At 43.7% G+C, this 16968-nt stretch overlaps 1 protein-coding gene across 1 annotated transcript in view; it reads right to left on the bottom strand.

Annotated features, from left to right (window-relative positions):
• The window catches only part of LOC107119905 (proton myo-inositol cotransporter-like), a gene marked incomplete at its 3' end in the record, with an annotated part of 36040 nt that extends 20062 nt beyond the window's left edge, over window positions 1-15978 (bottom strand). Inside the window, exons 1-2 of the mRNA XM_015422524.1 lie at window positions 15908-15978; window positions 15489-15877 (exon numbers count right to left, since the gene is read on the bottom strand). Of these exons, the coding sequence (XP_015278010.1) occupies window positions 15489-15877; window positions 15908-15978 (460 nt within the window). The remainder of the gene's footprint in view (window positions 1-15488; window positions 15878-15907) is intronic.
• Between the last annotated feature and the right edge of the window lie 990 nt (window positions 15979-16968).

Genomic DNA, 16968 nt, shown 5'->3' with positions numbered 1-16968 from the left:
CTAGCATCCAACAGAGGACCCAAGTACAAAGGCTACCTGAACCCCAACTAACTACTTCTAAAAAGCTAGCCCCAACCCAACCCCGACCTCCTTGACTCACTAACTCAACATCCCCAAAAGTTCATCCAATTGAACAGTAAACAACAATTTCCTACTCTAATTAATCAAATAATCCAATTAATTAATTGACTAATAAATCTAATCAAATCAGCAGGGGGAAAAACATTTAAATAGGCTACGGGACAAAACATTTAATTATCCACTATCTCCCTCCTTCTAACTCACAACCCACCCTACTAGTAAATACCCTAATACATTGATCACTAACAATATAAAATGTAATCTAAAAAATCAATTTACAAGTTAAAGTAATCAAAGCAGGCAATCAATTACAAATTTTGGCTATAAGTTAAGGTCAAGTTAATATAAGTATTCTATGGCAGTGTTCCCTCTAAGCTGAGTTAGTGTGAGCTAGCTCACAGTTTTTAAGCCTCTGGCTCACACGTTTTTGTCTTAGCTCAAGAAGGATGGCTCCAGAGCAAAGTAATTTATGCAGTAGCCAAATAGCTCTCTCACAACTTTAATGCCAGTAGCTCACAAAGTGGAATTTTTGCTCACAAGACTCCACAGCTTAGCAGGAGCATTGCTCTATGGGACTTGGGTTTAAAATAATCAGACCAGCTTCCTAGTTAGTACATCCTCTCTGGAGCGTGTGGTAACCCACCCGTCAGTTCACTGATACCAGCTGTAGTCACAAACAGCTTTGTTGAAGATCAGTAACAGGTCTGTGATCTTTTAACAGCTTCCTCAAGCCTTGCTGGGGATCAGTAGCAGTTCTGTGATTTCTTAAATAGAGTTTTATTAGTTTATATATAGAAAGGGGGGAAGGGAAAAGAAGGGGGGAAGAGTACAGAGTTGTATTAAAAAATTAAAATTAGCATTCTGCATGTAAAGCCTCTCCTGAAAGTTTCACAACTATAACCATCTTTCTTATTGTTCTTCATTAAGTCTTAGTTTCTTACTACTTATGTTTTAACCAGTCATAAAACGCCCTCCATGGTCCCATAAATTCTTCTCCCATTTTTCCTTTTAGCATATTTGTCAATCTGTCCATTTCAGCACATTCCATAATCTTCGTTATCAACTCATTAAGCATTGGGATTTTCAATGTCCTCCATGTCATTGCAAATAAGATTCTGGCTGCTAGCTCTATGATCTTTTAACAGTCCCCCCCAGTCTCCCCAAGGTGGTAGAGAGAGGCAACAGTCTTACAGCAAGACAGTGACACAGCATAGCAGCAAACTGACCAGGCTCCTTCATTCTTCACCACAGTCGCCCAGCTTGTGACCATTTGGCCCTTTGCTGCAGCTGCTTGTTGTACCTCCACCTCTGAGTACAGGGGGAGACCAGGACCAGTTCAGAACATGTCGGAGCACCAGATTTGTGCTTTCGGGGTGCAGACCTGGGGCGCCAGGCCCAAAGATTACGGAGGACTGCCTGAATGCAAGTCCCAGCCACAAGCTTGCCCTCTCATCCCAGTCTGCTTACCAATATTTTCTTCCAAATGAGGACCCACATTAGCGACTTCTCTAACACAGGCAGGCTAATCACAGATGTTTTCAGCCCCTGTGCGATGATGGAATTCTCAGCCTGTGCGGCAATGTTCTCCACCCGTATAGCAGCATCGATCTCTGCAATCAGCAAGCCAGCCTCAGTCAGCCACCATCCGGAGAAAGAGCTGGGAAAGTCCACGGCTGTGCAAACGAAGTGGGTATCTGCCAGGCTGCTCAGTGAGTGTGCAAAAGATTAGCTTTGCCGTCCCATTCTTTCAGCCGCCCAGAAGAAATTCATCAGTGTCAGGTCACAACGTGAGTCAGTCTGATTTCCAATTAATTTCAGTCCACCTTCCATTACATTTTGGGCTAGAGTGAGGTAGTTAGATAAAGAAAACCAGGAGCTCCCTTTCAGATCTCCTTAGTAGTCACCATCTCAGGTAGTAGGTCCAATGCCTTCTCATTTCCTGTCCCGTCTTTCCTGTTTCCTAAAATGCTGAATGATTTACTTAGTATTTTAGTATAGATACTGCTTTGGGAGTTACCAAACTGAGGGAAATGGATGACTCCAACCAGGAGACAAGAAGCCTGGAAGAATTTTAGTCCTGCCTCTCTGATGGGCGGATGGGAATCACTCATGTCAAGATGCCCTCCCTTCCTCAGAGCAAAAGGAACCCTCATGGTAAGTACCAATGTTCCTCTTTCATTTTGTAGAATGAAATATTACATTCATCTTCCCAAGTCTTTAATAACTAGTCCTGAACTCAGTCATTAAAGACACCATATCTCGCAGAAAATGAAATGAAAATTAACAGAAAGGATAAAATCTTAAACATGCAAAGTTTAATGCATGTATATGCTAGCCACAGTATTGGAATAAAAGCTTAACAATGTTACAGAGTGGGAAAATATAATAGCATGGTGCATTGAATGGTGCTGTGATGAGACTGAGCAAAAATTCTGAAGCTGGTATTAAAGTTAATTTCCAAATACCCCAAACAGCAGAGAAAAGAGGTGCAAAAAACGTGACACAATTACAGAGCATAAACTAAACCCTTTAAGTGCAACACTGAAGTTCTCTTAGCCAATGTCAACCTGAGGAGCATGTAAAGCTACAAACAGTTTTCTGGTTGTACCATGTTGGCCAAATACAGAGCTCACTAGGTGACCTTGGCCCAGCCAACACATTCTCAGTCTAACCTACCTCACACGGTTTTTGAATAGATACAACAGAGGACAGGAGAATGATATAAGCCATTCTGGGTCCCCAATGAGGAGAAAGGAAAGGCTTAAATAAAGTAAATAACTTAAGTAAAAAGTACTACCAATGTCTTCACTGAACTGGTTTTAAAAAATCAGGGAGAATGCTCACATGCTCCCTCCCCACCCTCTCTTCTATCTCTGACATTAATTCTTGCTCCTTCCCCATATCAGCATTAATAACAGTTATGCAAACCATGGTTAACATTTACAAGGATGAAGTTTAGCCAGGGTTTTCAAATCTGCTTTAAAACCTAATAAAGAGCTAGCCATGGTTTTCTATAAACCATGATTAGCATTTGTGCAGGCATAATCCTACATCATGTTTAATGCCAAAAGAAATGGAATGAATCCACACAGGCACAAACTTTGCACCAGCTCCACCTCTCTCTGGATACATCCAAAACTGTCAAGGGGGTGCTGTTGGTTCTCTGGACAACTTCAACCACTTCAAGAATAAGTGATACACCCTAATGCAGCTTGTCAATGTCTCATCTCACTTCACACTCAGTTGGCAGAGAGCTTATTTGTTTCAACAGGATGCATTCATTATCTTCTCCACACCACCATGCAACAGAATGAGAAGCTCTGAAGCAGGTACAATACAATACATACCTCAGGAGGACACCCATTTTTTAAAAAGAAATGAGGAAATGTTTGTCAGATTTCCCTGAAATTGTACATAGTAACTCAGAGATCTAGTGTGCTGACATGGCGGAATCCTCAAAAGTGCAACAATGAATCATGGCAAGCATCTGCTTGTTGTTTTTCAGACATTCAAATATTAAAATATCTTTCTTCCATAACTAATTATGATTTCCATGCTGACTTGACAAAAAGCAAAAATTCACTATGGTTCTAAAAGTGTTTCAGTATCAATTCTTAAACAATACTAAAATGTTCAGTCTCCTATGTACACTAAACAATACAACAATAAAACGAAGATGAAGTCTTTGTTTTATTAGATGCAGTGTACTAGGACTAACAGAAGCTCACTTTGTGACCCACCCCAAGCCTGCTTGCGGGAAGGGCGGGATATAAACTTAAATAATAAATACATTTTCATGAGCAATATTAGATTTGAGAGAAAGTTGTGCAGAGAAAGGCATCTGTGGAAATAAATGCTATCTGTCCTGGGAGCCTTGCTGCTTAATTCTGTATCACAGGGGTGTCGAAATCATTTGTTATGAGGCCCAGATCTGAAATAAATGGGACTTTGTCAGGCCAGGGCCATGTAAGGCCAGGTTGTGGAGATATTCCATTGGAGCCCCACATTAGAGAAGGGGGTGTTAAAACTAATATTTCTCTGCAAAACTGGAGTTCCTTGAGTGTAGTACTATATATTTTAACTGTGGTTGGTCCCAAACCTCCCTCCCCCACCCTTAAAAGACGCCTGCCTAAAATGGAAAGGCGGGAGGGAGTAAGATTTGGCAACACCGTTTTTAAAATGAAACATCAAGTAGAAGCACAAGGGATCACAGCAGAAAGACACCCCATGGCTCCTACCTGTGAGAAGGACGACAGAGGCCAGGAGCAGTGGCTGGGAGGAGGAGAGGAATACACCGAAATGCCGAGGGATCTGGAAAGTTCAGCAGCCCTTCCCTCTGCTCCCTGCACTCAGAAGCAGCCCCACCCTCTAATCCTTGCACTCAGAAGCAGCACCACCCTCAGCTCCCCACACTCAGCACCAGCTCAAGTTCAGAAGGGTCAGTACGGGCAGGGGGAGGGGGCAGGGGAGAGAAGAGAGCCCCACTCACAGGCCAGAGTAAAGCCCTGGGCAGGCCAGTTCTGGCCCATGGGCCGTAGGTTTGACACCCCTGCTATATCAGAAGAACTAAGTTCAGTGGTTGGTAACAATTCACTCTGAACATGTTTAGAGACATTTAACAGGAGAAACCAATGCTCCTATGAAGACATCTTTATGGATATTCTTTCAGTTATACAGAAGTCCTCCTCAAATGGACATCTGCAGTGTCAAGCTAGCAGTGAAAGAAATTTGAAATGGGTAGATAAACAATGAAATGAGTGTGTGTGAAAGAGAGAGGCACAAAATTCGTTAAGACATCTTTTGGCACTAGAAAAATCTGCCTTCTGCCATCTTTACCATCTTGTTCCATACTCAGAGTCCTAACGAAGAACAGTTCCCACTTAACCCACAGGCATACATACATAACTGGTACAAGGGATTCTACACTTCTAGTATTGTTGCAAGTAGTCCAGAATTATTAATTAAATAAAAGAGAGAGATTACTAATCCTGTGTCAGTTATTTCACATATGTGCTTATACTCCTTGTTAAATGTAATGACTTTGGCATTATGCAACTGATCACAGTTATGAAGAGATAATTATAAAGGAAGATAAAAGAAAGTACAAAAAACTTACTGCTCAGATATGAGATTCAAAATAATATTTCTGTTTTTCCTCTGTTTGCAAAAACACAACAGAAGGGGGAAATTGTAGGTTTCACCATCACAGTGGTTTCCATGGCAGCCTGGGTGTTTTGGATTTCAGTAGCATGCCCATTCATGATACATATAGGCCACCAGTCTAAGGGGAATGGAGTTAGGGATAAAGAAGATCACCTAGATTACCTAATTTAGAGAGAAGTATGTCTTAGGCTAGCCATGGTTTAGGAGAGATGAAACCTGCGCTCTCCCCCCCCCCCCCGAGTTCATACACACTAAAAATAATTGCTAAATGGTATTGGCCATCACAGGCCACCCCTTCGGTTGGAATACAAGTATTTAAACAACCAAGTAAATCCTTTTCCCCCTCCAAAATGAAGAGCACAGTTCCTGTCAAAGTCAGTTCACTCAAATATGGGTTCCATTCATTACATACTGGGGGAGGGGAGTTAAATCAAGACATTTAGTAAGAAGCGAGATACTGAAGCCTGTTGTTTTTTCTGAAGCCTGTTTAATTGGCTGTATTGACTATATCTGTTATTTCTTTTAATATCCATGTTGATATTTATTCCGTCAGTAACTGTAGATTAACTAACAATTCATTTTTTAAAAAAGGTGAGAGACTACCCCTAAGAATGCAAGGTTTAATGCCACTTCACTTCAACTGAAGAAGTGTGCTTTTACTTCTAAAAATGGGTAGCTGTTTTTGATTTTGTACATTTAGTGACTTCTCAAGCAATGTTATAATAGACCTCCAAGGCAACTCAAAACAGAGCTAATAGCTTTTCCAGGTATGACAACCACCCATAACAACTTAAAATGACTTCTACATGTACATCAGCTCTAACAAAAGCTTACTATATAACAGACATTAGGAAATAACCAAGACTAAATATCTTCTGGAAATATATATCAGAAGACACACATCCAAACCAGCAAAGGGTAATGTTCTAGCATTCCCTCTCATATTTTCGTACAGCCTACACAACCTGAAATCAGAACACACCTAGCACCACAAAAAATGAAACAGTAGCATGTAGTTCGACATCTTCCTATACTGTCAAATGATGGCCAACGGTCTCTGCATTCTTTAGATATATCTCTCGTTTTATTTGTCCTAGACACGATCCTTATGCAAGGATCCACATCTTCCTGAATTAATACAAAGACACAAAATTAGAAGTCCTCATAAATGCTCAATTGAAAGGTATAAATGGCATTTAGTGAGCTGATTTATTGCTAGAAAACTCATCAACAGCATGGCTTGAATGAAATTGTGCCCCTATACCACTAAGGGAGCAATCGTAGGAAAGTATGCTCAAAAGTAAGTCTCATTTTATTTAGTGGTGCTTACTCTAAGAAAAGTGTTCATAGGATTATAGCCTGTATCACCTACTGCAGGATTACAAGTAGCCACATGCCTGAATAACTATGGCAAGTAAGGACTGCCTTATTCTGGGAAGCCTTTCATTTGTGAACTGAAAATAGGTGGGCTTTTGCTTCCTTGTTTTTTTCCTGCCTATATGTCACAATGATATAGCTATCTGTAGGTAGGCTGTCCAGATATTGCTGTGGTCTTGCTTATTGGGCAATATAAATAATAAAGACAATACAAGAACTCGTGGGCACTCAATGAAATTGCTGGGGGCTGGGTGGGAGAAGAGAAATTTGGCATCTGCCTGCTGGACTTTGTACAATGCCTCAAATCGCTTTGACATTGGTGGAACTGATGCTGGTTTCTCCCAGGCATCTTTCAGACCCTCTACGTGGACTGGGAGCATTGGAAGGATTGCTCCAGCAGGAACCTCAGATTGGACCAGTTTGTGGACCACATCCGTCACTTTTGGTGTCTCAGAGGTCATCTGGATCTGCAGGATGGCCACCATCTGAAGGATGAGCTCCAAGTACACTTTCAAGCCCTCCAATGGAGACAGGGACCCTTGTGGAGCAACCTCAGAATCCAGAGAGGCAGGTGACATGGCACCAGTGTCAGAATCAGAATCACTGGAAGTGATGTCAGAAGGTTCCAGGGAAGTTTCCAGCTCATCAGGGAGGATCGGAACCTGAGGAACTAGGGGCATTGGCTGGGCAGGTGGCAGCATCAGTGCAGGATACGAGGTTGCATCATGATGCTTATGGTTGGAATGTGGCCCAGAGCTGTCCCTAGAATCTACTGGGGTGCGGGTACGAGGAGAGTAACCATGAGATGACTGGTATGAACAGGTGGAACGCTGGTTGCGATTGTGCCTTGAGGTGTAGGAACAGGAGTGAAACGGACATCAGTAGCAGTCCATGCTCGAATGAAATGCACCGACGGAGAATGGGAAGCAATAGGGATAACACCTCGTCCTGGTGAAATAAGGGCTGTTGGTGGAGGAGTCAGCTCTTCTAAGAGCGGAGATGGAGGTTCCCTAACCAATGTTGAAGAAGAGGGAGCATCCAAACACAGACGTTGGATTAATGACATTGAAGAAATGCTGGAGATGACCAGAGGTGCGATCAAAGTCATCGTGTCCGCCTGGATCAATTTAGGTTTCTTATGGCTAAGGCCATGATCAGAAAAAACAGAAGGATGCTTAGATGGTTTGTCAGACTTCTTCGGTACCAAGGACACCAGTGATGCCACTGTCGGTACCAACATGCCCATCCAAGCTTCAGATGGTGTAGAGGACATGGACTAAGTAGAGGACATCAGTGGAGCCAAGGTGGATTCAAAAAAATGACTTCTGAGCCTCGGGGCACAACTACAACGGGCTTGTTTGGTGCGCACAACGCGAACAGGAGTCGACTCAATGTCCCTCTCTAAGGCATAAAAAAAAGGGTTGGTAGCAGTCAGAGGACGGGAGCTTAGCCCTGCAGGAACGACACTTCTTGAAGAAATCCATACCTCCCATATACCAAATCCCAAGATTTCCACAGGGGAAGAGGAAAGGGAAGGAAGATGGGAGGGACAAAAAGATTGGAACACTGAACAGACTAACAAGATTTTTTTTTTAGGACGAAGATAGAAGAAAAAAGATGAAGTAATGATGAGGAGAGGAAGAACTGATGAGAAGACAAATGGAGGTCTGGCTCGTGTGGCAGTTGGAAAGGAACTGGGCAGAACGCGCCTTCCCCTCAGGTCTGGGCATGCACGGTGCATAACTACTCCCCAAGGCCTGAGGGCAGAGTGCACCAAAATGGCTGAGGACAGCTCTACAATTCCGACACCTGGTTTGGCATAGGTGCAGTAACCATGTGGGATTGCACTGAAGCCCCACAGAAGATCTTTTAAATTCCTTAAATATTTCAAATATTACAATTTTATACGCGAAGTAAGTTATAAACAATGCATTTTCTGTTGTTAAAGAATAATAATTTAGGTTCAATAAGACAGTAAGTAATTCATGTACTTCAATTTTTCCCAAAAGTTTGATTTTTTTTCCCCAAAAGGGGGGGAGGTACGCCCAGGGCTTCAAAAATTCTGGAAAATTTACATCCTTACATGTATATGCTGCATTCCAATTTAGAATTACAGTAATTACATTTGTATTTAAGTACTTTTCCAGCAGTAACTCAGGGGGTTTTCCCAGACACAAACTTGTCCATCAAAGTGCCTGACAGGCCTAATCTCTAATATTATAAGCAGACTTAACTATAGTAGACATTTTGATATCAACTAACACATTCAGACTTTGCAAGCTATTCCCTTACAATCCATTAACAAAAACAGTGTAGAGCTTGCTAAAAGCTGTACCAGATTCCATCTCCATTATCCAGATTTTCAGGCCATTTTTCTTATAGAAAAGCTAGTATGTTACAATGTTCTGATGATGTTGTTTCTGCTGCTGATATGCAACAATTTTGTATATAAGTTTACTAGTTGCATTCTGAGTTATAAAAGTTTACAGCAGTCAAACAAACCAATGCAAATATGTTCATACTAGCAATTGATACATTAAAATGAAACAGAAAATAGCAAAATCCAGAACACTAATGGATGTTAATTCTTCACATGTATGTCTACTTCTAAATCAACTTAATTGACCACCACAGCATTTCCAAGGTATTTTTTCAATCAAAGACATAGACTGCAAGCCATTACATGTAAATACTAAATTATGCATTTTATTTCACAAGTTAATTTATATGCCAACTTTGTGGGCATAATTCCTGCTCGATGCAGATATAAATAAAATAAAGTACAACTGCCAACAATTTTTTTTCTTATTCACATCTTATAATTTTAGACTAACCTCTCACTGGTAACATTTAACATGCTACATGTTTATGAAATTGTTACCCAAATGGCTGAGAAATTGCATTCTCTTGCTGTTAATAAACATGCAATTTGATGCTATCATCACTTGTTTTTTCACCCAGCACTAACAGTGCTGTAGAACAATAGAGTCTCCTTGTATCAATTTACAGAAAAAAAATGTTGCACTGTTTGAAAAGCTCATTGAGTGCTTTTGATGGTAAAGATGGCAGCAGTACAGTTTTAAGATTAAACTTGTAACATAAAACAGGACAACAACAGTTTAGAATTTCTATATATCTACTTGGTAAGTTCTGATTTAAAACAGGAATAAATTTGTGCATTAAACTGCATTATAACTAAGCAGTTATGACAAAACAGAAAAAAAAAACCATGCAGTTATCAACTAGTCAATCAAACTCATTTGCATTAGTGGTCCCGCCTTCTATCCAGGGTCCAAGTACTGATATCTATTCATATTGCCAAATATGAAACAAGGATAAATTTTTTTTCTAATCTTCTAGTCATCTTGAGTAACTCCACAGAAAGGCAACTATTCATTATCATCAGAAGCAGAAACAATATTGCCATATACCAGATTAATTTAGCTCTGAAAGCACAGGTGGATTAGGCATTGAACTTACTGGGAAATTTCCCAGAAGGCCAATGACAGAAGTCTCTCCTCTCAACCTTGGCTCCAAGGCACAAGGGGGTGACGGTCTTGGCAACCCAGCCCTCACACCGGCCCTAAGCACAGGAACCGAGTGCAAAAGGAACTGAGTGCAAGGGGAGAAAATGAAGCCAGTCACAAGGAGGTGCCCCTGCACTGACAGGAGACAGCTGGCCAGAGGCCCCAATTCCCTTCCATGGCAGAATCCCCCCCCCCATCCTTGGGGTTTCTCTGGCAATTCCAGCATAGCCCAGGTTTCTTGAACAGAAACCCCATGCTATTAAAACAAACTAAACCAACTATTTCCCAACTATGCTGTGCCTAGAATTGCAATCCAAGCCCATTGCATGTTTATTTGCAAGTCCTGTTGAATTCAATGGCTCCTACACCTTGGCAGGTGCGCACAGTGCATGAAAGCAGCAAAAATTGGCCAGACTCCCAAGGGTGAGGTAGTGATAAGGACAGTTCTTTCTTCCTGGAGGTGGGGCGGCCCTCAGAGGTGAAAGCATTTTTTTATTTACTCCATTTACACCCCACTTTTCTCTCCAATGGGGAACCAATATTTTCATATTTCTCTTCTCCCCCATTTCATCCTCACAACAACCCTGTAAGTAGGTTAGGCTAAGTGAGTGTGACTGGCCCAAGGTCACCCAGCAAGCTTCCATGGTAGAATGGGGATTCAAACCTGAACCTCCCATATCCTAGTCCATCACTTTAACCACTGTATAACACTACCAATACACTCCCCATCTGGCTTATCTGTTTGAAATTTGTAGTTCTTAATGGAGCTTTAAAAGACAAAGTTCCAGCCCTTAACAAACTGAAAGGTCTCTCGTAGATTCTGGGCAGGGATTCCTCACTACTTTGTGAGTTACACAGGGAGCATTCCAGGGGCTAACTGGAAAATAAGGGTGGATATTGTGTATAATTAAAATGTTATACCTTTCAGCCTGTGTGTTCTATTAAATAGATTACTTCAGAGGAATAAACTGACTTTTCTCCCTAATGAAATGATCCTTCATAACTAAATCCACAATCAGCTGCTGCTTTAAGTATAGGAAAGAGTCTGCACAACATAAGAGTCAGGAACTGGAAACCTCTGCCTCCAATTTCAAACAAAACTACATTTAGGAAGAGCCTCAGACCATTTCTGCAGTAGTGAAATTCCCCGCACTGACGTTTTTAAAACTGCATGTGAGGGACTAAGGGTTTGCCTGGTCCTTTCCAGCTGGTTCCAGGAAGGCAGAGTGGTTGATTTTAAGGCTGGGGAGCAATGTTCAGACACCTGCTTGTGCAGGACCAACAGGAGATTGTGTGTCTTGTGTTAAATAAGTTGCCTGAGCATCGCATTCTTCTGATAGTAAGTAGAGAGGTACTTCAGAGGCGGATGGGAAGAGCTGATGTGGGGAGGTGGGCTCCTCTGCCACACGGACTAAGTTCTACAGGGGATAATATCTTAAAGCAGATACATGCAGAAAGGAATCAAAGTTGTATATTTTACTACTGCTATATGCTTAACCTAAATTAACTTCAAATCATGGCCTTTTGCAAGGTAGCCAGTTCTCATCTCACTCCAGCCACACTAGGTGCCTTCAGAAAACCCTTTTCTCTCAATCCCCATCTAAAATATTTGACTGCCATTTGATGTAGCAGGTAGAGCACTGGACTAGGAACTGGAATGCCCAAGGCCAAATTCCCACTCAGTCACCGTTTACTTGGTGAGCCAGTTACTCCCCCTCAGCCCAATCTACCTCACACAGTGGTTGTGAGAATAAAATCAGAATCATATTCACTGTCCTAAGCTCCTTGGAAACCAAGTGAATTGGATTCCTCACAGGAGGAGATGCAACATATTCCTTCCATTCCTACTACTGCCAAGCACCTTACACTGTCGTTCTGTGACCTACAGATCAGAAACATGATCAGAAGCACAGAAGGGGGCCACAGTGGGGGGGGGGGTTGCATTTTAGTTACCCAACCAGTCCCTGCCTCAGAATCTTTCTGTGGGCAGCTTCCTTCCCCTCCTATCAAAAAGAATTCAGCTTTGCTAGTGCCCCGGAGACTGCAGAAACAATATGAATATGTTGCCACTGCGAGACTGCAAACTTGCCCACACCAGCAAGTAAAGATCTGCTTCCCTAACAGTATACAAATACTTCTACCTTTTCCATCCACACCCATTTTGTGTCTCATATTTAAGTCTGAGGGCAAGAGGGAGTTATGTATCTGACCAAACATGAATGCTTTGGAAGAAATTTATTTGAAAAACAGAAAATACAAAATTAAGATAGGCCCTGCCCATAGGCTCATATTAAATACTGAAGGGGAAGGAAACTGAAAGGAAAAAATGAAATTATTCAAATTACACTGGAAGTAATATGGTTTTGAGTAGCTGTAAGAGCTATGTGAAACAACAGTAATGTCTTCCCATAGGAAGCAGCAGAGAAGAAGCTTAAATGAAAAGAAGGGAAATATTTCATTATTTTGGTAAGTATACCTCACTTAAGCATGCAAGTACCTATGAGGTAGCTTTCAACATTTTTAAAGGAAGTTATCACAAGGTAAGTCATGAAAAGCTGCAGCAAAAAGAAGACAAAACTACTAATTAAAAGGATTAAAACAGCATCACATTAAGAGATTGATGTTAATGATCCTCCAGGTCTCCTAAAAGCAGAATACAAAAAAAGAGTTCAAACACACAAGTCAGTTACCACCAGCCTAATCTATTTTACAAAACTGTTAAGAATTGGGGGGCAAGCAAGATTCCTAGAACTCAAAGGCAGACCAACATAAAAACTAATAACTTCACACCCCTACAAATGTTAATACTTCTTCCAAATGCAGGGGGAGAGAAGAGAGAGAAAGATGTTACCTCCTGCATTCATTCATGGGTTTAGGGATTTCATGGCATGATAAAGTAAAGGTAAAGGTTCCCTTGCTCGAAAGCCAGTCGAATCCGACTGTAGGGTTGCGGTGCTCATCTCTGTTTCAAAGCCGAAGCGCCAGCGCTGTCCGAAGACGTTTCCGTGGTCATGTGGCCGGCATGACTAAACACCAAGGTGCACGGAACACTGTTACCTTCCCACTGAAGTGGTACCTATTTATCTACTTGCAATTTCTTCCTTTCGAACTGCTAGGTTGGCAGGAGCTGGAACTAGAGATGGGAGCTCACTCCGTCATGCGGCAACTCGGGTCTCGAACTGCTGAACTACCAACCTTCTACAGCCTGCAGTTCAGGGTCTTAACCAGTTGAGCCACCGCAGCTCCTTCATGGCATGATACTGAATACCAGAACAGGGGCAGCTGTTAGAGAGACCATTTCACAGCCACATGAATGTTCAACTGCATCAAAATGCGGGTGCTCTTCCATAAGGAGCAACAAATGTAACACATTCTTCTTTTGTTTGCTCACAGATCTACACATTAACTCTCACGGCAGTGATGGTAGTTGTTCAGATGAAGGGAATTTCTTAAGCAAATGGAATTGTTTCTTTGTCATGGCATGCACAATCATAGGTACAACTCAGGACCTCTGAGTCAGTAAGCCCTCCTGCACACTTCACCAAAAAGGTATGCAAAGACCACGGCCACTTTCAAGCAGGAGGAGTCATACACTTTTCACAAACTAGGCAAAGTAAGAGTTCTAGCGCCAAAGGACCATCCAGGGGCAGCCAAGGTGGTCTAGATTTAGGTTATTCAAAATAGACTTGCCAAATCTTGAACAATGGCTCAAGGTTACCAGAATAGGGCAAGCATGACTAATTTTCCTGAAGAACCATGACAAGAGCAATGGCAAAAGCCATGCAAAATCCTGACTGAATGACAGTAAATTTTCTTTCCAATTGCATTGGAAAGAGACCAACATTTTGTCAGTAGATAAAGGCACTGTGTTCAGGTCCCAATTCTTAGAGTTAAGTAGCTTAATTTTTTGTTGCTTAAAATCACATTACTGCAAAGGCTGAGACAAAATAAAAAATGTGAAGAACAACTTTGAGTTTAAAGAAGTGATAAGAACATTAGAAATGTAGATAGAATTTGAGCAATTTCTAAGTCACAGAGGAATAGCCCTATTGATTATATACTTAATTTGTACCCTACTTTTCTCCCCAGCAGGGAACCTAAAGCAGCATACACCATTCTCCTCTCTTCCATTTTATCCTCTCAACATCCCTGAAGGCAGATTTGGGCCAAGTGCGAGTGACTGGCCCAAAGGCACCCAAGCAAGTCTCCATGGCAGAGAGGCATTTCAACCCGGGGTCTCCCAAATCCAAGTCTAACATTAACCACTACACCATGCTGCCTCTGTTGAAACACTAATCCTGTGGCAGCTTGCAGGCACCAACATGTCTCTTAGGCATTTTGCAGCACCTGAAACACCAGCAAGATTTTGTTCCAGTATGAGCTTCCGTGGACATGAGTCTCTGATTAGATGCCTAGAAGCAAGTGCTTAAGAGTTGTTCAGTGTCCAGAAAAACTAATGAGATTTCAACACGTCATAAACTTTCATAGACAAGAGAATCACTTACTCAGGATAGGCTAGAACAAAATCCTGTCCACTCTTAAAAATCTTTTAGTTCCTTTAACCCATATGTTACTTTTGCCAATTTATGTGTGCTTTGGGGGTTTGGCTAACAAGGTATTATACCAACATGTCTCATTAGGCATTTTGCAGTACTTGAAAGACTAGCAAGATTTTGTTCCAGCATGAGCTTCTGTGGACATGAGTCTCTGGTTAGATGCCCAGAAGCATATGCTTAGAGTTGTTCAGTGTCCTGAAAAACTGATGAGATTTCAACAAAACATATGCTTTCATAGACAAGAGAATCACTTGTTCAGGATAGGCTAGAATAAAATCCTGTCTGTTCTTAAAACTCTTTTAGTTCCTTTAACCCATATGTTACTTCTGCCCATTTATGTGTGCTTTGGGGGAGCTGACAGCTTCAGGTGGATAGTTGTTGGTCTGCAGTAAAACAGCAAAATTAGAGTCCAGTAGCGCCTTAAACCAGATTTTCCTGGGTATAAGCTCTCCGGAGTCAATGATTCCTTCCTCAACTCCCCCAGAGCTGGGGAAGTTGAGCTTCCTCCCAGAACACTGACAGCCTTGAGCAAAGACTACTTTATGTTTCAGCAGCCACAAGGGTGGTAACTCAGCACATCCACGCCTGTACATAGAGAAGAGGAAAAGAAAAAGAAAGCCTGAGTTCAAAGGAGCAGGCAAGGAGAACTGGCAGCAAGGGGTGCACAGCTAGCCCCGACCGGGCAAAGCAGGATGCAAAGCAAGAGGGGGGAAAGTTTGCCGAGGCAGCGACGGCTGCTCTGGGCGCGCGCAAAGCTAGTTCTGGGGGGCGGGCCCCGACTCACCTATGCCGAGCCCCACCACGATGCGCCCCCCCAGCAAGGTCTCCTTGTTCTGGGCTGCCGCCAGCAAAACGGCACCGGCCATGAAGATGCAGCTGGCCAGAAGGATGCAGGGTCGGCGGCCCCAGCAGCCGTTGAGCGCCCCGCCGGCCAGCGCCGAGACGGCAGCAGCGCCCACCGTGCTGGAGACCAGGAGCTCCTGCCAGAAAGCGTCCAGGTGGAGCTCCTTCTTCAGGAGCAGAAGGGCTCCGGACACCACGCCGGTGTCGTAGCCGAAGAGGAAGCCGCCCAGGGCAGAGAAGACGGACACCACGTAGACGAAGGCCGGCGTCTCGTCCTGTTGGAACTGGCGCCGAGCCGCCCGCTCAAGGTCCGCGCAGCCGCCGCCGCCGCCGCCGCCGCCGCCGTGCTGCTGCTGCTGCCGGCGACGCTTCTCCCCCATCAGGTTGCTCAGGCTCCGCAGAGTGTACTCCACATTGGCCTTGCGGGACATGGAGCAGCCGCCGCCGCCGCCGCCGCCGCCGCCGCCGCCTCCTCAACCTCGCTCAGCGGCCTCTGGCGGCGGTGACGGGGAAGAGCCGGTGTGGCAGAGCGGAGCCGCTTCTCGGGGGAGGGAGGAGGAGGGGGGGGTTCAGCGTCGCTCGGACCGGCTGACTGGGCTAGTGCCACTTCGCCTGGCGGCCGGTGCTCATCGCCCTCCTGCGCGCTCCGACTGAGGAGAGGCAGCTCCGCTTCCCTCAGTCAGCCCGCGCCTGCGGCTGTTGCTGACGACGACAGTCACCTCCCCCTCGCACCCACCCGCGCCCGACTCCACAAGACCGGCGGGAGGAGGAGGGAGATAATAATCATATGCGCCTCACTGCCGCCGCCACCTCAACCGGGCTCTGGCCTTACGCGGAGCCGAACTGGGTGGGCAAGAGGCGTGACTAAAACGTCGAGAATGGGCGGGACAGAACATGTCCCTTTTAAATTGTATTTTAACGGGGAACGTTCCTTTCTTACTTTTCCACAGAGCAAGCGCAGGCCGGAAGGGGGGGGGGGCGCGGTTCTTTTGAGCACGCGTATTAAGCACGAGAGAAGCCGCCCGTCATGCCCTTACTTATGTTTGTCCATCCCGCCAGAAAAGGGCTCAAGAAGGAAGGAAGGAAGATTTAAATTCTGTTAACTGGCATAATAAACCTTTGTTGATCTTAAAGGTGCCACTCCACTCTAAATTTGTTCCTACTGCTTCAGACCAACACGGCTGCCCACCTGGAACTGACATAGCCAACCTGAGTCTGTTGCTGCAGTTCTCTGGAAGTATAGCCGAAAAATTAAAAGCCATCTGATATGGAGCTATATCTGTCATGTTTTTATCCTGCTACCTCGTTTCCCAGGCTTATGTCTATCAGTGGCTACTACCTAGTGTGGTATAATGTCAGACTAGCTCAACCTACCTCACAGGGTTGTTGTGAAGATACAATGGAGAGGGAAGACTCATGTA

Source organism: Gekko japonicus, unplaced genomic scaffold (assembly GCF_001447785.1).
Source record: "Gekko japonicus isolate JY-2015 unplaced genomic scaffold, Gekko_japonicus_V1.1 scaffold1338, whole genome shotgun sequence".
Classification (NCBI taxonomy): Eukaryota; Metazoa; Chordata; class Lepidosauria; order Squamata; family Gekkonidae; genus Gekko; species Gekko japonicus.
Note: the sequence above shows the minus strand (reverse complement) of the source record. Positions and strands in the feature narration are given on the sequence as shown.